Source organism: Vicugna pacos, chromosome 11 (assembly GCF_048564905.1).
Source record: "Vicugna pacos chromosome 11, VicPac4, whole genome shotgun sequence".
Taxonomy (NCBI): Eukaryota; Metazoa; Chordata; class Mammalia; order Artiodactyla; family Camelidae; genus Vicugna; species Vicugna pacos.
Genome location: NC_132997.1, coordinates 76257786 through 76278965, shown reverse-complemented (window position 1 = coordinate 76278965; position 21180 = coordinate 76257786). Strand labels below are relative to the sequence as shown.

At 45.3% G+C, this 21180-nt stretch overlaps 1 protein-coding gene across 2 annotated transcripts in view; it reads right to left on the bottom strand.

Annotated features, from left to right (window-relative positions):
* Positions 1-2775: 2775 nt before the first annotated feature.
* The window catches only part of ABCC2 (ATP binding cassette subfamily C member 2), a 56692-nt gene continuing 38287 nt past the window's right edge, over positions 2776-21180 (bottom strand). Inside the window, exons 20-32 of one of the 2 annotated variants that reach the window (XM_006210529.4) lie at positions 19369-19492; positions 18945-19080; positions 18023-18242; positions 17718-17872; positions 15088-15243; positions 13391-13590; positions 11794-11920; positions 10372-10473; positions 9795-9938; positions 8786-8944; positions 7667-7833; positions 5031-5225; positions 2776-4388 (exon numbers count right to left, since the gene is read on the bottom strand). In XM_006210529.4, coding sequence (XP_006210591.2) covers positions 4256-4388; positions 5031-5225; positions 7667-7833; positions 8786-8944; positions 9795-9938; positions 10372-10473; positions 11794-11920; positions 13391-13590; positions 15088-15243; positions 17718-17872; positions 18023-18242; positions 18945-19080; positions 19369-19492 — 2018 coding nt within the window. In that variant the 3' untranslated portion in view covers positions 2776-4255. The remainder of the gene's footprint in view (positions 4389-5030; positions 5226-7666; positions 7834-8785; positions 8945-9794; positions 9939-10371; positions 10474-11793; positions 11921-13390; positions 13591-15087; positions 15244-17717; positions 17873-18022; positions 18243-18944; positions 19081-19368; positions 19493-21180) is intronic. The other variant, XM_015244657.3, reaches the window with a different exon arrangement.

The window sequence follows — 21180 nt, the reverse complement described above, 5'->3', positions numbered from 1 at the left end:
TGTTGTGGAGCCAGACTGTCTGGCTTCACTTAAGAGCTTTGTGACCTTGGCAACTTGCCTAACCCATGCCTTGGCTTCCTCGTCTAAAGTAACAGAAAATACTACCATCTGCTTCATGGGGATGTGGTGAGGAGGGAGTGAGTTCCTACGTGGAGAGTGCCAGAACATTGCCTGGCACACAGCAAACAAATTGGAGCGCCTCGAGGTCCGAGGCAAGGGACTTAGATCTGATGAGTCGGCTAATAAGAGACTCCTGTGGGTTCTTGGGTGGATTGCCTGTTTTAGGAAAATTAAATGGTAGCAGAATGATTTGGAGGGAAGCTGGATCAAAGGCCAGGAAATCTAAGTAGGAAGAAGATAACTGATTTGGACCTAAGATTGCTTCAGAATGGGAAAGCAGCAACATCCTATGAAGAACAGGAAGTTGAAGAAATGATGGAATCACTGACAAAGGGGAGATCGTTGGGGTGGGAGCAGGTTTATGAGAAGAAGAGTTTTGTTTTAGACACTCGATCTCTGCTAGGTCTTGCTTCTTCAAGTGTGGGCTTCAGTCCATCTCTAGCACCTCGGAGCTCGCTGGGAATGCAGACCTCATCCCAGGCCTGCTGAGTCAAGGTCCCCAGCTGATTTGTGTGCCTGTTCAATTTGAGAAGCACCTGTACAGGCAATTCTTTTTTTTAATAGAACTTTCTACTGTCGGAACTCCTGTTACAAAAACCAAGGAAGGAGGAGGGGTCAGATGTTTCAGACACAAACAGAAGAAAATGTTATTGAAGAAAATTTCCAAATCCGGTTTGCCTGCTTGCTTCCTGTCATGAATTTTCTCCCTTTCCTGCCTGGAAGTAGTCAGTGGTGCTCTCTTTGCAAGTGTCCTTGGAGAACAGGGAGTGGTGGTGGGACCCTGTCCTCAAATGAAACGTGTAGTTTTCTGGCCTCCCTCCAGATTATTGTGAGAACAAATAAGACGATCCTACAAACTTCTGTGAACTGTGAGCTCTGAAAGTACATGGTTTCAATAAAGACTGAATTTTGTGTCACGCTATTGTAATTGTGAAGCTGGAGCTTTGCGTTTTGTTTCAGGGTCAGGGATACAGACAGGCTCTAAAAGAACACAGTTATCCTGTGAGTTGTGTTTTCAGTTCTAGAACCTTAGGGCTGAGGACCAGGAAACCTTGAGCATCATATACTTAACTTCTAAATCCTCTCTAGTCACTACACACAACTCAGGATTCCAAACTATCCCATCTATTAGGACGTCATGTCGAAGTTTTTACCATTTCACCTGGGCGAGGTGTGGCAGACATTCAGGCCAGAACAGGGATGATCATCTCCAGTCTCTAGTCTGTGCTGCTTCGTTTCACTGTGATTGTGAGTAATGATCAGCACGAGTGTTTTGCATGTATCAGTAAGGGAGTTTTCCACAATAAATTGCAGACTTCGCAAGCTACATAGGGGTGTCTTCCTTAACACCGCTCAGAGGTGACCCTGAAGGAGCAGACAGTGCTTTCCCAGAGGTAAGTAGTGGTGTGGTGGTGGGAGCGAGCACTCTGGTTAGGGCAGCAGCCATGCATTTGTTCAGGAACACTTTGGGGGAGCAGGCAGGTGCATGGGATTCAGCAGCAGACCAGGGGGTCTGCAGACTTAGCAGAGCCATGTCACAGGCACTGCCTGGGCATCCTCGGGACTTTGAGAGGAGTCAAGCTCTAATCCTTTCCCATGGCAACTATTCCCCAGGTCCAGGATCAGGGCAGATAAGAGTGAAAGCTTCCAGATCTGTCATGGCCGCCACCTGACGTCAGAATCACCATGATTCATTTGAACAAAGGACCTTCCAGCAGTCTCTCAGGTGAGATCCAAAGATTACCTCCAAATAGGATTAAGCTGAATTAAGATCTTTGCAATTTGATAGAAGGGGTGACAGCCGTGAGCACTGAAACCCACTTACAGCTGGGCTTAAAAGATGACATAATCCTCTACAAACTCACGCTACAGTGGGGTTCAGTGAAGGTCAATGATTTCTTAAACTGACTTTAGTTGGAGACTATGGGTAGTTTTATCAGAGCCACTTGGGCTTATGGTGTTGTATTAGTTTCCCACTGCTGCTTTAACAAACCAATAATTCAGTAGCCTAAAACAACACATTTATTATCTTACGGTTCTGGGGATCAGAAGTTCAAAATCAATTTCTGGGCTAAAGTCAAGGTCGGTATGGCTGGTTCCTTATGGAGGCTCCAGGGGAGAATCTGTTTCCTTGCCTTTTCCACCTTCTGTAGCTGCCTGTATTCCTTGGCTTGTGGCCCCTTCCTCCATCTTCAAAGCTAGCAGGCTAGCATGTTCAAAGGTCCGTTTCTGTCATCTCATCATCTTCATTCCAACACCCGCCCTCCTGACTCTTAGAAGGATCCTAGTAATTACACTGGGCCCACATGGATAATCTCCCCATCTCAGTAGCCTTAATCACAATCTACAAAGTCCCTTTTGCCATGTAAGATAAATCCTCAAGGTTTGAGGATTCAGACATGGACATCTTTAGGGACCATTGTTCTAGCTACCACAGGTAGGGAGCCACAGGACATTTTTGAGGCATTTCTGAGAATGGGAATATGATCCAGTCCAGGCCACACTGTTGATTCTGGAGCAGGAATCAGCAAACCTTACCCATAAAAGGCCAGATGGTAAATAGGTATTTCAGGCCATACAGTCTGTCGCAACTCCTCAACTCTGCCATTGTAATACAAAGGCAGACATAGATAATACAGAAACAAATGAATATGGTTGTGTTTCAATAAAACTTTATTTAGAAAAACAGCAGGCCAGATTTGGCCCTTATACCATACCCCTAACTCTAGGTCCTGCTAAAACAAAAGGATTCTGTCCAACATTAATGTTGAAGCAAAGTATGCAGGGAAGAATTAGCCGTTTTGATAGAGGAAAATGAAAGGCTAGCCAAGGTGGAATTGGTTTACAGGTTGGAACTAATAAATGTATCAGCCTGGTAGATATTTCTGGAACTAGGAGGCATCTTTATGATGCCAGAATGTAAACCCTGACAAGCCAGTTCACAGTTTACCTGCTGATGGATGCAAACCTGCAAAGGAGCCAGCAGGCAAGGGTGTTTGTTAGTACCAAGTACCAGGAGAGGCATCTGTGCTCAGAGGTGTAACCAGAAGTCTTTACAGATGGACACCACCATCTTTGTTCCCCAGTGAGGAAGAAGTGGCCATGGGCTTGAGCAGCAAATAAGACTGCTGCTTCGACAGAGCCCATCGTCCACAGGACAAGTGGATCTGAAATCAGTGACCGCAGCTATCAGGCAGGATAGCCTGATGGCTGTCATAGCGAGGACCAAGATGACTGTCCATTCAAGAGATTACCAACATGTCAGCCAAGTCCATGACTGTTAAGAGTTGAAGAAAGGAGCTCTATATTAGCCTATTTTTTTAATTCAGTGAGAACCAAAGTAGTCCTAAGTAATTTTTCTTCCTAAAATTCTTTTATGCTCATTTTACTTAGAAAATACTGTATACTTCTTTCCTCCTCTCTTATCATACTTATCAGATTGACAAAAATGTCTTAAATTGGTATTACCTACTCTATGCATTTAAACACATGCATACCCCCCATTCCTACGTTAAACCCTAAGGAAACTCTTTCTTACATGAATATCTTAGGAGTTATATACCAGAATGTTCATAGCAGTATTGTTCATAACAGGAAAAAAAGAAAGAAAAGACTTGGAAATAATCCTACTGCTGACCAACATAAAATGGATAACTGTGGTGTATTCACACACCGCTGTACCACAGAGCAGTAAGAGTGAACCGGCCTCCTTACGTGCATCAGCGTGGATGAATCCCAACTACAATACTGCATAAAAGAAGCAAGTCATAGAAGAATACTCGCAGGATGAGTCAGGCCACACTGCATGAGTTTAAATAACAGTTTAAGGATACATACAAAGTGGTAAAATTAAAACAAAAAGCAAAGGAATAATTTATCACAAAATACAGGGTGGTGGTTCTCTCTAGCAGGGTGGGTAGGTAGCAAGGAGGTTTGATCAAAGTGAAATCATCAGGTTTCTGATATAGCTAGTAATCCTCATTTTTAAAAAATCTCAAGAGGTGAGGACATGGGTATGCACTCATGATCCTTCTTTAAAACGTACATTTTACACATACTTTTGTATATTTCACAAAAAATAAAATTAAATAAGCAATGATCCTAATAGCCCTTCTCTACCCCGTGGGACTTGCTGTCAGAATGCTGTGCTGCTGTTTGTATATTCAATGCCAGCTTCTTGGGCCATCAAATAAAAGGGGCCAGGGTTTTTCAGCAGTTCTTCGGGGCTGCCGTACTCCACAATCTTTCCTTGGTCTAGGACCATTACCCTGAAACAAGAAAGCAAAATCTCAGATCCTGGCATTTATAAGGAAAACCAGGACTATGTTCATTCATACCAGGCTACTAAGCAGTGAGAACGAATGAACCACAGCTACCTGCGTCAGCACAGATCCACGCGGAATACTGAACAAAAGACCGGTTTAGGAATATATGCGGTCTGAGTCCGTTTACATAGTTTTTTTTTAAGGATACACATTGTTTAAGGATATACTGGTTAAAAAAGGAGCCTGTTCTCACTAGTTTCAAGATTACTGTTGTTACCCCCATTGTGAATATAATCTGTCAGAGTTGGAAGGAACGGAAAGCTCCGCTTACAGGGGGAGCAGCTGAGGCCCCGTTTAGCTGGGAAGGTCTATGGCTCACTATCTACCACTCGTGCCTTGGCCTCCACCTCCCGTACTTGGTTAACAGTTACACATAGGTTCCCATTTTACCCTCACGACAAACCTGTTGGCTTTCATTAGCTTGATGTATAATTTTGGGCAAATTGAGATCTCTCAGCCTCTGTTTCTTCGTCAGTACAATGATGGTGGTTAAACCTTCCACTATAAGGTATCTCACGGCAGGTGCTATTAACGTCAACAAAAGGACTAAGTTGTGTGCCTGTGAAGCGCTGTCCCCCCACTCACTTGTCACTGTCCATGATGGTGTGCAGCCTGTGGGCAATGGTGATAGTCGTACAGTGAGAGAACTCATTTTGGATGGTCGTCTGGATGAGCTGATCGGTCTCTAGATCCACTGCAGCAGTGGCCTCATCCATGATCAGAATCTTGGATTTCCGAAGCAGAGCCCTGGCCAGGCACAGCAGCTGCCTCTGCCCTATGCTGCAGCCAATGGGAGAAAGCAAGCATTAGCCCCTAGGGACCAAGGAATGAGCTGGGATGGGGAGTAGGGGGCAGATTTCACGTTCCAGATCAGGCTTTCAGAACTCACTCCTGAATTCCCCTTTAGAATGCCTTCGCCTCTTCCACCAGCTGTTCATTGTTGCAGAGTAATGTTTTCCAGACTTTCTCAATTACTTGGAAAACCCACCACAGGTTAATTTAGAAATTCATATTAAGTGTTCACTCTACTCCGTCAGAATGGGGAGGAGCTAGGAACATGCACTGTGAATAAGCACCCCAGGACATTTTCGTTTAACCAGGTTGGAAAACACTAGCCCAAGAATAGTGCTTTGCATTTGGCTACAATATCTCAGTACACCATCAAGTTTCAAAATAAGATGGATGCCACCAAGTTCACTTCAGCAACATCTGGCTTGACACCATTAGTATGGAGTGACGCCACACAAGGATGCCCAGAGGCACTTCTTAGTGGCCTTAGCAAATCCATTAGTTATTTTAACGTGTGATTATAGTCTCAAGGCTGATTATTTGTTCGAGGCCTTCTGCCTTGATTAGAGATCGTAGCCATCTAATGAACGCGATGTCTTGGTGTGAGACGCAATGTATGTGGAATTCGAGTATGTCTGTAAAACGCAAATAGCTTTAATTTGCTAAAAGCCAATAACGAATGCTGGCCCTCTTACACAAAGAAGCTTTGGGAAGCGATACGGAGGAGATATTCGGGAATTCGCTAATTGCTCTCTCCTGCTGTGGCCGTTAGGGGACACATTAAACAGGGGCGGCTAGACTAAAGCTCTATAATTCTCCGTAAGAGAATTTCTGCAGGAGATGAGAAGTCACCCAAGATGAACTTCCAGTTCTTCTCTGTAATGTAAGAGCAGAGACGCTGCAAAACTATTTACCTAACTCGTAGCCAGCTCCTACCTGGCTCGTTCACAGTAACAGGCTGTTGCCAAGGCGTCAACTTGCCTTTCAGCTGCTGGCTCTCTCCCCAAGCTGATTGCTCTCCGAACTCTGATCAGAGAATTTGAAGTTTCAGAACTCCCAAACAAGGTCTGAAATCAAGGCGCTGGTAATGCCACGTAAGTGCCTCCCAGCACGGACAGAGGTTTTGTTCTTAGAAAGCAGACGGGTCAAGGCCCCTGTATTATCCTGCCTGAGCACCCCACGTGGCCCCACACACCTGCAGCATTTAATGGCGCACAAGCCGGGTCTTTCCCCATCACGCTCTTAAGTGTGGGGAGGTCACAAGAGTGTCTGCAGCATTTCCCTCTGTAGCTCCAGTGGTGCTCAGTATGTACTTACTTACTGCCTGAATGCCTGAATGGCCTGTTTTATAGTCCTAAAGACTTACTTCGGTCCTGCTAGTTCCTAGGTCTGTTGCTGAGGGAAAACAAACCTGCTGATGTTCTCTACCAAGGCTCACAAGTGATCCCTGGGGCTACCCGCTGAAATCACCTGAGGCCCTGATTCAACCAGTCTAGGGTACAGCCTGGGCACTGGGACATTTTAAGTATCCCGAGTGATTCATGTGCAGCCTACTTAAGAATCACCCTTCTAGGCAGAGCTTCTCGTGCTATAATGTGCACAGAAATCACTTAGGACTCTTGCTAAAGTGCGGATTCCAAATAGTACGACTAAAGCCTGAGTTCCCAGGTGAAGCCAGAGCAGCTGGTCCATTAATTTGAGCTACCAAGCCCGCCCTCCTTCTCTGAGCTCCAACTGCTAATGGTCCTTGCCCTGCCCATTACTGAAGGCACCCAGGGCCGCAGTGAGACCGCCCCTGAGCCACTGGCTTTGGCTGAGAGCTGACCTTCAGTGTATGGAGGGAAAAAACAGATTGTTGTATAGAAAATGCCAAGTCAACTTGTTAACCGACAGGAAGCGTGAAGTTCAACGTATGTAGAAACGCTTTGAAAAGTTAAAAAGGGCTGAGTCTTTGTGCTAGTTTATGGTGTTTCAGCATTGCCCAAGGACCCTGCAGACCACACCTCCATCACCCACATGCCCCTTAGATCAGGGAGGGCTTCTCAAACTGGGGTGCCTGTACAACCCCCTGGGGATCCTTTGGAATGCCTCTGTCCAGTCACTGCCTCAGACCAATGAAATCAGACTCTCTGGGGCTGGACCAGGTTTCCAGCCTGATGGCAGAGTGCAGCTGAGAACCTCACTACATGGGATTTGGAAGCTCACGTTTGTAATGTCTTGTAAGGGTTTGTTGACTAACAAAGGTTTTCAAGAGTTTTGAAGCACATTCACATCTATTTTAATCTTCACAGTGGGTTCGTTTTAAGCATTAAGTGGGAATTAGACCTGGGAGTGAAAATTCTTTGATGCCCAGGCACCATGTTGCATGAGTAATGAGAGGCGTGGTCTCGCCGCCTCCACGGCCTGTGGGGAAGAGGGTTATGAACCATTACCTCAGGTTGTCACCACCCTCTGTCACTTCGTGGGACAAGCCAAGTTGCAGGCCAGCCACAAAGGATTTGAGGTGAGCCAGCTCCAAGGCCTTCCAAATCTCCTCATCTGAGTAGTTGTTGAAAGGGTCTAGATTCATCCTCAGGCTCCCAGAGAACAGGATGGGATCCTGCAAGTCAAGGGACAAGGGGGGGGGGGGTCACTGGGGCTAACGTTGGAAAAGGAACCAGTAGCTCGTTGTGGCCAAGAAAGTGGCAGGACTGGTCTAAGATGGAACGCTGTTTAGTTGTCAAGCTTCCGCACGGTTTCCCTGCTGGAGGCATCCAGCTAAACATGGGGAGCTAAACACAGCAATGAGAGGAGGCCTTGGTGTTTTTGTGAGATTCATTTATGGATTTCCAGATTTGCCTCAGCATCTGTTAAGAAGGTAAGAGGAATGTCCCACACCCTCAAATGAAAACTCATGGTGTGGAGACGGAAGGATGGTAATAATCACAGGAGAACAATCTATTATGCTTCTAAAGAGGCTGGAGAAAGGAGTGTATCAAAAGGCAGCAAACACCAGACGAGCCAAAGCCAGCCCAGAGACCTGCTGCAGCGAGCAGAGCAGGCCAGGTTCTCATGAGGACCCACACACCCCAGAGCAGTCCTGGTTTGGGAGGGTCCAGAGAAGAAGCTGCAGGGAAGCCTTTCTTGCTGATGCACAAACCTTTCCACTTGCTGGCAAAAACCTGCCGCCAATTCCCTCCCCTCTCTTTTAACCACATCAAATGGGGAGTATAAAGCTTAATGGTTTCAAGCTTCAGCGGCGAAACTGCTAATGCTGATTGCAAAGGACCTGCCAACTGTGATGGGCTATAGAAATGCTAAATAATCATCTGCTCTGTTTGAGTTCTGTTGTGTTGCTGCCACCTACCGGTAAGATACTGGCAGTCACACAAATGGATTACCAAACAATGCAAAACTTATCTTTTAAGTTCTGGAAGCAACGTGTCTTAGGAAACTGGCTTAGGTAGCTGGCATAGACAGCGGAAATGACACTGCTCTACAAATGTGCATCAAGAAGATGCACATGTTTCCTGCAGAACAAGCTGTGTGTGACTGCACGTTTCAGAGCTCACCTGGGGGATGATGGTCAGTTTCTCCCGGAGGTCGTGGAGCCCAATGGAAGCAATATCTACTCCGTCAATGGTGATCTGGCCACCTGCAGCCTCCAGAATTCTGAAGAGGCTGTTTGTCAGGGATGATTTCCCAGCTCCTGTCCTGCCCACCACACCAATCTGTAAATATAATTCCTCTGCGTGTTAGTCCACCATATAATTCTTGGGGGAATTTAGTTAGCCTGGGGCATTCACAATCACAGGTGGGAAAAGGCAGTGATTGGCTACTTCATCTCTAAGATGTTAAATTGATTTTGGTGGGGAAAAAAGTGCCTAGATGTGAGAAAAAGGTGTCCCTCCCATCCTAACTCCTAACTCATTGCTTGCTGAGAACTACAGTGACTGTTAGAAGTGGACACAGCAGCAGCTGCCATTGTTATAATTATTCTTCTTGGAAATTATAGATTTTTAAAAATTCTTATTTAGACTTGAGGAAAAGGGCAGGACCAGGCCTGCCATCAGCTGAGAACCAGACCCAGCATCCTCACCCAGAATGATGTAGACATTTTTTGGTTCTACCTACATCAGACCCCAGTTCCTCAGAGAACAAGAACACCATAGAGGGGTGCTGGACTTTGCAGACCAGGAGAACTGGGCCATTCTCTCTGCAGAGACAACCTCCACACTGCTGTTCCCCCCCAGCTCCTTCCCCAGGCTGGTGCCTCCTGACTTCCCCTCTACACACCGTGGCCCTTACAGGAAATGAACCCTGTCAGCCATAGAAGAGGTGGCCAACAGGGACACAGGGAAGGGCTGAGCAAGAAAGCCCTTACAGCCCCCGTAAACCTGTTTAATTCTGTGCCGATCTCCTGCCCTCTGGTGGTGGCACTGTGTCCCTACACCTCCTCAGGGCAGAGGAAGTGTCCTGAACCTCTCACTCCCACCTGGTTAATGAAAGCCCAGAGTCCACTGCTCTCCACCTCTGTGTCCACAAGGACTCACATCCAGGCCTTTCTTCAGCTCCACCTACCTTCTCTGCGCTCTTAATTTCACAAGTGATCCCTCTCAGTACCAGATCCAGTTCAGGCCGATACCGTACTTGGTAGTTGCTAAACTGGATCTCCCCTTTGCTGGGCCAGCCTTCTGGAGGCCTCTTATCAGTCACCCAAGGCGCCTGGCAAGGAGACAGGAGGAGAAGTGCTTTACATGGTGACAACTCGTTCATCAGTCCCCATGGGACTCATGTCACAGAACAGGGTAGCAGTGCCCCAGCCTGTGGACATCTGCATTGAATATACTAAGCTAGACCAGTACTTCCAGAAGGTTCCACATGATTCAATTAAAGAAATCCTATCCCACAAGGTTGTTTCTCTGTGGATCTCCAGAATGAAGCCATCATTTCAACTTGGTGCATCCCAGGACCTGACTTCCCCCAAACCATTTTCTACTTTAAATTTCAAGAAGTTAGGTCCTTTGAGTTAGAGCAAGGAAGATTTTCAGAGAACCTCTATGACCCCTCCTTGATTATCTCCAAACAAGTGAAGTTGCTTTCTGGAAGCAATCACATTTTTCCCCCTTTTCCCTGGGTTCCTCTGATTCCTTCTTACCTCATTTTCTACTTTTATGTACTCATTTATTCGCTCAACAGCCACAATGTTGGTCTCTATTTCTGACGTCATCCTCACTAGCCAGTTCAGGGTTTGTGTGATCTACAGAAAAACCAGAAGACTAAAGATCATCTCAGGCTCAGAAACCAACTCAACTAGTCAAACCACAAGGTCAATCTAGTGCCGCCTTTGTACCCAGTACTATGCCAGACTCTGCAAGAAGGCAAGGAAGCGTGTAAGTGACAAACTGCACCTCCTTGTGGGAGGAAGTGAGGCCAACGCATGGAATGGCTGGAGGACAATTAAGTGCTCAGCTGTGTGGTGCTCACAGGAAACTTGGAGTGGCCTGGGGCCAAAGCTGAGGCTGGTGATTGGTGGGGTGGGACCTGAACTCTCCTGCCTATAAAACTCTTAGTGGGTAGGGGTGGCATTCCACCAACGGGGAAACAAAAGGAAAGACACAGGGTAGGAAAAGGCCTTCCAAAAAGCTGCCTCCTGTCTGCTCTCAATTAACAGCAGCTTGGATGAGAACACAACCCCCAGAGTGGGACATCCACATGGACCCTTGTCCTCCTTTATACCAGTAAACCCCAGGGGCCTTCCTGCCACTACAAAGAGACATCTAACCACCAGGAAGAGAGTTATCATGATCTGGGCCAGTCTAAAGTCAGATGCAAACTTCTTTCAGGCAAAGCCCGTAGGCCAGGCACATATGCACAGCGAATTTTTGTTGAGCTCATGGTGGTTAGAGAGAGGAGAGTGCAGGAGGGTGGGGACTAAGAGTACCACTTTATGTAGGCTGAACTATATGAATTGTTGATATTTGAATGTTTTGGTTTGGTTCAATCTAATAGTTGTCCAATTCTTTGTCTCATCCGTCCTAGGATAATGAGCCTAGAGATGGGGAGATGAAAGGGCAATGGCACAAGGAACCCAGTGATTCTGGTGAATGACAGAGTCCTTCTGGGTATCCGGCTATGATCACCTTGGGCCTTATTAACTCCTACTGAAAACAGCACTATACAGAGCCTGTTGGTAGCAGAAGTTATTTGTTCAAAAGACTTTCTGGCTACTTCTATATTATAAAATAAACTCATCTATTCTCTTTTAACTATAATCAAGCAAACAGGCAAAGAGATAGGAAACTACTAAATTGAATTATATGAAATTGCTTCCTTAACTCTCAAGGGCAACAAAATTTATGTCCATTTTCCCAGGTGGCACTGGTACCCACTTAGAAAGGGTAAGGAGTGTGCCTGTGGGTTACACAATTAGTAAGAGATGGAGCCAGGGTTTGAATCTCAGTCTCCCCTGGTCCCTCTGGATCTAGAAAGGAATCACAAGTCCAGACTCCATGGTACACTCTAGACTCCATTTAAGAATGATGCACTAATTCAATCAAATTCCCAACCTCAGACTCACATTGAGTGAATTGGACAGAACAAAACCCACAGTGTCCCCATCTAGGGTCTTTCTATAAATAACCATCATCAAGGATGAAAAGAAGACGATCAGGTTCCCAATCAGCTCCAGACGAACTGCAAGCCACCTGCAGGGCAACAGAACCAGAGAAAGAGGTGTCACTAACAGGTGTCCACTTCCTTACCTTACCCAGCAACCTAGGTGTTCACAGAACATTCTCAGAGGGCTCGAGTTGGTAGGGCTGTGTTCTTAGGAGGTGCCTCAATTTGACTATACCATGATTTCCTAAGGCCTCATAAGTTGGGTTTTAGAAAATGAATTACATTTTAAAGATAGTAGAGGAGTTTGCTACACTAAGGGAATCCTATAGTTCAGTGTCTCCCAAACTTGCCAAATGATAAGAATCATCCAGTGGCAATTGTTAAAAATACGCAAATTTGTGCAGAAAAATTCCTGGACTCTTCCCCAGGAGATTCAAGAGATGGGTTCCAGAAATCTGCATTTTCAACAAATGTTCCAAGTTATTTTGTTTGATTAGGCAGGGGAACAATGGCATAAAGAATAAACACCACAGGAAGGTCCAATGTACTCTATCTGATTTCATGGCCTTAAAAAAGTGAGGGAGAAGCTGGAGAAAGAGGGAAATTAGGTGAGAGCTGACCACAGGGAGATATGTCAGGGCTTTGTAGAGAACTGAATAGTATGTAGATTGACATAATTTATAAAAACTGACTTTCCTAAGTAAAATGTACTTAAATAAATTTGCACAAATAATTCTAGCATATGTACGAATAAATATGATACATATTTCACAAAAGGGAGGAGTCCTAGAGAAAATTGACTTATACCTGTTTCCTTCTTGGAAAGTATCTAAGAAATAGAAAATCTTTACAATCAATTTCCTGACCTCTTCATATACCAAATAATACTAAGCGTCATTAGCCTTCCCTTCACACCTCAAGACGAAATGGAAGCCACCCAAGAGTTTTCACTCCTGAAAAAGACCTTCCTCCTCCAAGGACACGCCACTTCTTGCCAGGGTGAATAAAGCTGGAGGAATAAAGAATGCTGACTCTTCTTGGAGTCACCTCACAGGATGCGAGCTTTTCATTTCTTGTCATCACTGATTCGACCTAAAAATTCCCAGCTCTCCTCCCTCCCTCCCTCTCTGCTGCTTTCACCACCCTATGACGAGTGTCCTGCCTGGGGAGAAGCCCACATCCGTTCTCAGGGAAGCAAACAGAGGAGGTCCAGTTCACCGAGCACTTGTACAGTACCCGGGCTACAAAATGCTCACAGATGGCATGTGACTTCCTCCGTAAGCCTGTGAGATAGGTTGTGTTCCAGCCATTGTGAAAACAAAGGAGATCTTCCTGAAAGGGGTCAAGAGAGTTTGCCCAGTTTTGTAAGTGGCAGAGCAGGCGCAGGGACCCAGCCTCTGACTCCAAAGCTCATGCTTTCTCTCTACTTACACAACAGTCATGTTTGGCCAGAGTGAATTTCACATCACTGGCCAAGCCTGCCAGCCCACAACTAATATCAAACGTGCAGAACCCCAAAATACATATTTAGGGAGAATACCTAAGGGCAGCCTCACCTGTTGGAGGTGATCCAGGAAAAGACACATTTTTGGTTGGTGTCAATTGACATCTCATTGTGTTTTAGAAATCGCTGCTGGTGCTCAAAGGCACGGATAACAGACAAACCAGATACCGTCTCACTGAAGTGAGAGTAGATTGGGGACCTTGTGACAGAGTCCAGTCGTCTCAGCTGGCGAGAAGTGGCCACGTAAAATATCTGGAGCCAAAAAAGTAAAGAACCAGTCATGCAATCACGTCACATATGCTGGACCTCTTCCTTCATGGCCAGGACCCAACATTCTTTACATGGAGGTTGCAGCCCACATCTGAACAGAGAAGAGGCCTCAGGTCTCATCTCTGACTAGAGGAGTGATGAGAGGCTCAGAGGAAGAGGATGGTGGGAAGAGCTGGGGCTGGCAGAGAACAGAGCAACTTGAAAGTAAGGACACGATACCATAGCCCTAGAGGTTTGAATTTTCCAACCACGTAAGTTTTGTCAGCCTAATCCATATGCTCCCCAAGAACCTGCACACATTGTCTAAATAACATTTTTATAATAGTTAGAAAAATGGTCTCCAAAAGGATTTGATAAATGCAGCTGGGAACGGAGGGGTGTGGAAAGTGGAGATGGGCAACAAATGGCCCGAGAAAGGTATGCTGAGGTTTGGATAAAAACTGAATAGAATCATGTAAGTGACCAAGACTGTGCTTTGATGGCGTGTGAAGTTAAAGATCACTCTGGAGGTGTGTGGAATGTTGAGGGTCTAAGAACTGGAACTGGATGTCACACAAGTGCAGGCAGGCTGTCTGAGATGTGAAGGCTTAGTGGGAGGTTCAGTGGAATGGGATAGTGGTGCTACTAGATTCCAAGAGGATTTGCTGAGACCAGGGAAGAGCTGGGTATTTGAGAGTCAGAATTCAAAATGTTACACCTGGAAGTTTCCTCAAGTATCCTGCCTCTGTTCATTGGTTTGTTACTAACAGATGACAATGTACCTGAGGAACTCAACACAAACACCAGGGGGTGTCATCTTACCAGGGGCCACAAGGCTGCCCTTGGCTTCAGAATTGTTTTCTCAAGGCTCACAGTTCATCCTGAAGATAACAGTGGGACAGAACTTCTAACCACAGCTTCCCTCTCCTCATCAGGTTTTTATCATGAAGCCCCTTCCACTTGCTCCAGTTTTCCTGTGAGGGTTGGCTCTCAAGCAACGTGTGTCCTCAACACACTGGAATTGAGTCTAGGCCATCTACAGACACCCCAGTGGAAGGAGAACTGCCCTGAAGTGAAAAGAGACTGAGCCCCTGCTGAGACATCTCCAAGGAGATAAGCCTGAGTCAACCAGGGAAGCAGCCACAGCACAGCTCTTCTAGAAGCAACCAATGACCTAGCCACTGTGAAGGGTCTTACTGAGCTTCAAGACTTTATTCAGAGCCAACCTCAAAGTAGTCTTGGATCCACATGTAAATCTGCCCCACGTAAACTTGTAGGGGGCAGCAGTTAAGGTGAGATTTGCTGTCAACCCGCACCCATCAGGGCTGACCCTTCAGCTTCAGGGAGTGGCCCAGGGGCTCCTTGGTATGTTAATATATGGCTGAGTGACAAAGATGCTGGAGAGGAGAGAGTGACTAGCAAGAAAGAAGAGAGTCTCAGGAAGGAGCTTGGGCTTCTATAAGTAGAGAGAAAAGGAAACCTAGCCGTTTCCAAACCTACCTGAACAGACACATAAATGATGCCAAGCGGAATGATGATGACAACAAAGACTGGTGTGGCCAGGCAGATCATGACAAGGGTGCTAATTATGCCCAGGAAGCACAAAAGCCAGCTGCGCAAAGACATGGGAAGGGTATCATCCACTGTGGAAATATCCTAGGGACACATAAGGAGAGACAGTGTGCCAATGAGTTCCTATGACATTTTACATCTTCTTGGTTCTGGCAGGGAATTTGCTCAGTTCTGGGTTCCCAGTGACTCCTTCATTTAATCATGTCATGGTTTTCATTTGCAGTACACTGTTCTGCTCACCCCAATAACCAATCTCATTTTTGTAATTTCCTCATCTTTCTAAATCCCTCCAAACAAATTTGGCAGTCATCCTTCACCTTTTTCAACAGAGTTGGTGATAGAATTTCACTCTTCTCAGGGAAATTTCCATTTTTCAAATTTATATAACTACTGTAAGCTAACAGAGCCTTACAGGTAAATCCTCCTATACCTGAGCCAATTCAATTATTCTAACTTTACACAGGTTCTAATTCTGCTGATTACCTAGAACAGAGACTGGCACATAACATGTTTAATAAACAATTGTTTGGAGGCTCCAGTCAACAAGCTCTGTCACCCACCACTGACTGAAGAACCATCTTCTGCGTGGGAAGTTATTTCCTCTGCCGAACATAGAGCTTTCCAGGAGTGAGGTGGAGACTTAATGTGATCCGTGCCTGGCCACTATTCTAACCAAGGAACCCACAGATGATGGGTGGGTCTTAATCACCATAGTGCTTATATATCATATCAAATAAATGAGCAAATGGATGGAAAGATGGATGGATGGATGGATGGATGGGTTTGGTACACACAGGAAGCCTTGCTTATATTTTGAGTTTCCTTTGCCTTAATTTTTAGATTATGTTAATTCTAGGATTAATTATATGTGAGTATTAAGGTAAACCCAAATTATCTCTGGAGTATTCCAAACTGGGTAAGAGATAACAGTTTCCTAGAGAGCCCTGAATAGTGGATGACTCCTGAGTCTAATTTATCCTTCCCAAAGTCACATCAGAATGCTGATAACTATATGTCCAGGGTTGACAGAAAAAAAGAAATCCTCGCAGCTATTAGTTCTGTGCAGAATTTTGACCCTGACCTCGCACAAAATCTCCATCTTTCTTCCTCCACCCTTACCTTCATCTCTTAAGGGCTCAGTCATCAGCTCCAGAGGACACTAGATTTAACTTTCCTTTATGATCTGATACATCTCCCCCCCAAAAAAGTCACCATATAATTAATGACAGTTTCCTTTTTCATGCAAAAGCAGGTAGCAAAATATGACAGTTGCCTAAGTAACTCACAGTAAGATCTCTGTGTTTTCTTTTTCAGAAGATTATATCAGAAAAGAGTGTACGATCCTTGCAAAACTTCTGTGGGGAATCTCCATATCCAAAATTGGGTACTTTTTAAGGTCCTATTAAAGAGCAGGAAGCCCATTTAAGTTGTCACCAATGGCATCACGCCCACCATTTTTGTCCCAGAGGAAGGTGATAAGTGAGGGCCTGTCCACTTTTGAAGCAATCACCTTGTCCCCAGAACCTGGCTTGGGCTGTGAGCTGGACTTTGTGTCTGCTCCAAGACCAAACAAATCAGAGTTCAAGCTGCTTAGATACCTTTTATTTTTTTAAATGTGTGCCTTCTTCTAAAAACAGAGAACTGAAGACTCTGTTGGTGATGGTTGAATATTACACTGAATTGTCTGGTTTCCTCTGTTCCTGAAATATCCATCTCATATTCGCTAAAAATCAGTGAATTCGGTCTGGCCCATGGAAGAGAGCTGTCTATGATCATAACATTTACTGAGCATCCCAAAGCCTAGTACAGTCCTTGACTCATAGAAGGCACTCAATAAATGTTGAATGAATGAATGCCGAGGGTTCCAGGATATATAGTAGATGGAGACAATGTTTCAGAACCCCATTAAAATCGTAGGTGGCTCTCTTCCACAATCCAGATCTCATTTACTTTTTTTTTTCATTTACTTATTTTTAAAGCATCAAAGATGGGAGCTTCAGGAATGGAGGCAGCGACCAAGCAAAGGGTTATCCTGCTGTCCCTTTTACTCAGTCACAACCAGTGATGGTATTTTCACTTGGTTTTTTCTCTCCTCAGAAAAATCCTTCACATCCTGCTTCTACGGCCACCCACCAACCCTAGATCCCCACCATCTCCCTGGCTAACTTCTATGATTTAAGTGTCGCCTTTCCTGACATTTCCCACCCTCAGTCACTGAGGCTGAGCTGGTACCACTTTTCTCTGTCCCTCTTTTGGACTCCTGGAATGCTACTGTACACATGGTGGTTATTGGTTTTCCCGTATTCTATCCTAACCCTTTATTTCCTTGGCCATCTCCCTCATTAGATGGTGAGCTACTTAAAGAGCCAGAGTTGTTCATCCCTATACCCCCAGGATCCTTGGGACCTCAGACAAGTACTCAAGAAACATCTGCATACTGAGTGGACAAAAGCACAGGAACTGCACAGTGTCGCCTAGGGGCACATGGGAATTCTTTCTGTCAGAAACGGAAAGATCCTGAGCACTTAAATACCTCTTACAGTCCTTGAGATACTTACACCAGCAAACCTGTTCACAATCCGACCTGTGGGTGTTGTGTCAAAAAAACTCATGGGTGCTCGAAGGATATTGCTTAGTAATTGCTTGTGAAGGATGCTTGATGCATGGGTGGAACCATGGACACTCCAGAGATTTGATATGAGCACGAATACACCTAGAAATGGAACCAGTTTAGTCAGAACCATGCACAGGGATCCCTGAAGACTTATACCAAGGACTTAATGGCAAACTCTTCTGAGGCCAGGCAAAGTACATGGACCTAGCAGACTCTCTAAGAGATGGCTTTTGTAGCCATCACACATACCTTGTGCTAATCCCAGAGCTCCATAGACGCCAACTCTCAGGTCCCTCCGAGAGGCTGGATAGTTGGTGCTATTGAACATTGTAGAGTCTCTGGTCCAAGCACTGAGCCAGAGGTTTGATCCAATAAAAGCCACAGAATAAAGCACAAGCCCAAAGATGATGAAGAACATCGAATGCCACCCTATTGCTTGTAGGTATTTCAGGTAGATGGAGAACTTCACCTGCAAAATCCCCATATCAATAATAGAATTCCTAATGGATTTTGGTAAGGAATTACCTAAAATGCCAATCCTAGGGGGAGTGCAGTCTCTTAGAAAAGTAGATAGCAGGTAGCAACATTTGGTAGTCTGTGATCACCATTTCTGCACTGAGCCAGGATAATAATGCTGAGATATAATGCAGGGTAAACAGCCATCAGATAATTAATGAGCCTCTAGGTGCAATGAAGAGGGGAAGGTATAAAAACAGAGTAAGAATGATGAGGCTATACCACAAACATTAGTAAAACAAATTCCAAGGTCAAAGTTAAGACCTTAAATTTAAGACCTTGGCTTTAAGTTTTCTTACTTTGAATTGTGTAATAGGAAATTGATACACTCGTGTGCTCTGACTCCCAAAAGGTTCGATCCAATAAAAGCCACAGAACAGAGCACTTTTGTTGTTTTCACCACATCAGAATGGAATCAAACACTCATGAAGTATGGCATGAGGATATCCATAGGAAACTTGTCATTCTTCATGGAAATACGATTTCATAAAAAGTCCAGAGCCTCTGCTAACATTTCAATGATAAATTTAAAGACCTGCAAACCACGTTTAAGATACATCCCTCTGTAGATATGTATTCATGTCATGAAACTTTAAAATGTTTGAATCCCAAGCCTTGTATCACCTCTAATGATACTTTTTACTGTGGTGTTCACCTTTCCAGTTTGTACAAATTCCTTCTTAATTAGTTTTTGTCCTTTGACTACTTCTTCCTCCTCATTCAGGATATTTGCCTTCCGAGTTTTCAAGGAGTCTTTTAAGGACTTCAGACGCCTGCTGTTGGACCTAGAACTGAGAGATTGAGAGGCAGGGGATGCTTTCCTGAGCATGCAGGTGCATCCCAAGGGTCTTCCTGCAAGCAGATATCACAGTCGCTCTGCTTGCCTCCACGTGCATTTCAGAGCGGACAGCCATGGGGGGAACACACCACCTCCACCCTCCTCCCCATGCAAGGAAACAAAGGAAGAGCTGCGAGTGTCCATGGTGTCCACTCCCTTAGGAAAAGTCCACAGAGAATAGCAGAATGATCAAGTGGATCTATGGAAGTGATGGGGGCTGCCTGTTCAATAGATGACCAACCTGCGGCTAAGTGTTCGATGAAAGCTATTCTCTCTTTTCATGGACAAGGAGGCCACATCCTCAGGGATTTCCTCCACACTGGGCATCAACCCACAGTCATCTTCTTCTTCACTGTCCTCATTGACTAGGAGACACATCAAAGGTTAGAGAGAGAGCTGCATAGAGCTCTCAGAGCTCTATGAAGAAAGATAAGTCTTTTCTGATCTTGTTGGACCCCAATCCAATGTCTGATGTCCTCGTAAAAAGGGGAAATTTGGACACAGAAATGTACATAAGGGAGAACACCATGTGAAGATGAAGGTGGAGACTGATGGGATGTGTCTACAGCCAAGAATGCCAAAGACTGCCAGCAAACCACCAGAAGCTAGGAGAGAGACCTGGAACAGATCCTTCCCTATCGCCTTCAGAAGGAATCAATCTTGCTGACACCTTGATTTTGGACTTCTTGTCTCTAGAACTGTGAGACAGTAAATTTCTGTTGTTTAAGCCCCCAGTTTGTAAGGTTTTGTTATGGCAGCTAATTAGGAAATACACAGAGTCAATACTGATACAGGTTACCTTGCCCTCCTGCCCTTCCCTTTATTCTGCCATCTTGTGGTCTGTACCTTGAGCCCCAGAACCAACACAGCACCATGCCAGGCACTGGGGCTTACATCACTTCTCAGAAATGGCCTAGTAATGTTTACAAGAACAAGGGTGTAATGAGCTATTTTGCAAACTGTCTTTTGTACACAAAAGATAGGATTTTTCAAAGGGGCCGTCTACCCATGGGGGTTTATAACAGAACTCAGAAACTCAGATCCAGGCAAATCAGAAAAAAAAGTTTAGAATTAGTACGAGAAAACTGTCCAGGTTACAGTGACGTGGTTGCCTGAGCAGGGAATCCGGGAGATCCAGCATCAGACACTGCCCTTTGCCTGAGACCTTCACTCCCCAGGCAGGTGCTTTTTGTTTTCTCCAGGCCAGTCCCTGGAGCACATAAAGACTGATGGGAAGTTCTGACCCTTTCCTTCCCGCTGGTACCCCTGACCTACTTCCCGGGGCTGGCTCCCAGTCCCCATAGCCCACACCATCCTATTCTTTGTTCCTGCTCTGTGCTGCCAGTGCTTATAGACTTCATGGTTTAGGCTCTTCTGACTCTTGTAGTTTTAAACCACTACATGTCCTGACCTCAAGGCCTATATGTGCTCCCACTTGCAGGCTCTGTAGTTATTGCCTCTTCTGACTGACTTCTGGAATGTCCCCTGTACCCTCCAGACCTTGCTTTCTCAGTCCTGACCTGCTGACGACTGCTACCTGATGCAGATACCCAGAGCCGCGCACATGACTGCTGCTGAGAGGTTCTTAGGAAGAGCCCCGGGGAACTGAAGCCAATCGGTGACCCCAGGGGTAGTGGTGTTGGACAGAGGCTATTCCTGGGACACACTGTGAGACTATGCAACTGCCATCATTTTTTTCTGGTGCAAACCACTTGGTGGTTTTTGGTGTACTAGTCAAGATCCCTTTGTTAGGGCTTAACAATTTAGCGGCACACTATTAGTACTGGGTATCATGAAGATATTCAGAAAATGATTTTAATGGATTTAGGGTAGATGGGGTGGGATGTGACTAGTCAGGGCATTCCCTGAAAGGGGGCCCCTTGTGCCACTGGTGTCTCCTGTAAGAGCTGATCACCACAAACCTCTAGTTGCCTTCTTCAGAGTGCCCTCTGCATGTCACAGACCAGATGAGCAGGGTAAGCCCCCAGTTTGGCTCAGATAAAAAGTTTTTATGTTTGTATTTCTTTATAGAGATACAGAACATAGATTTTAG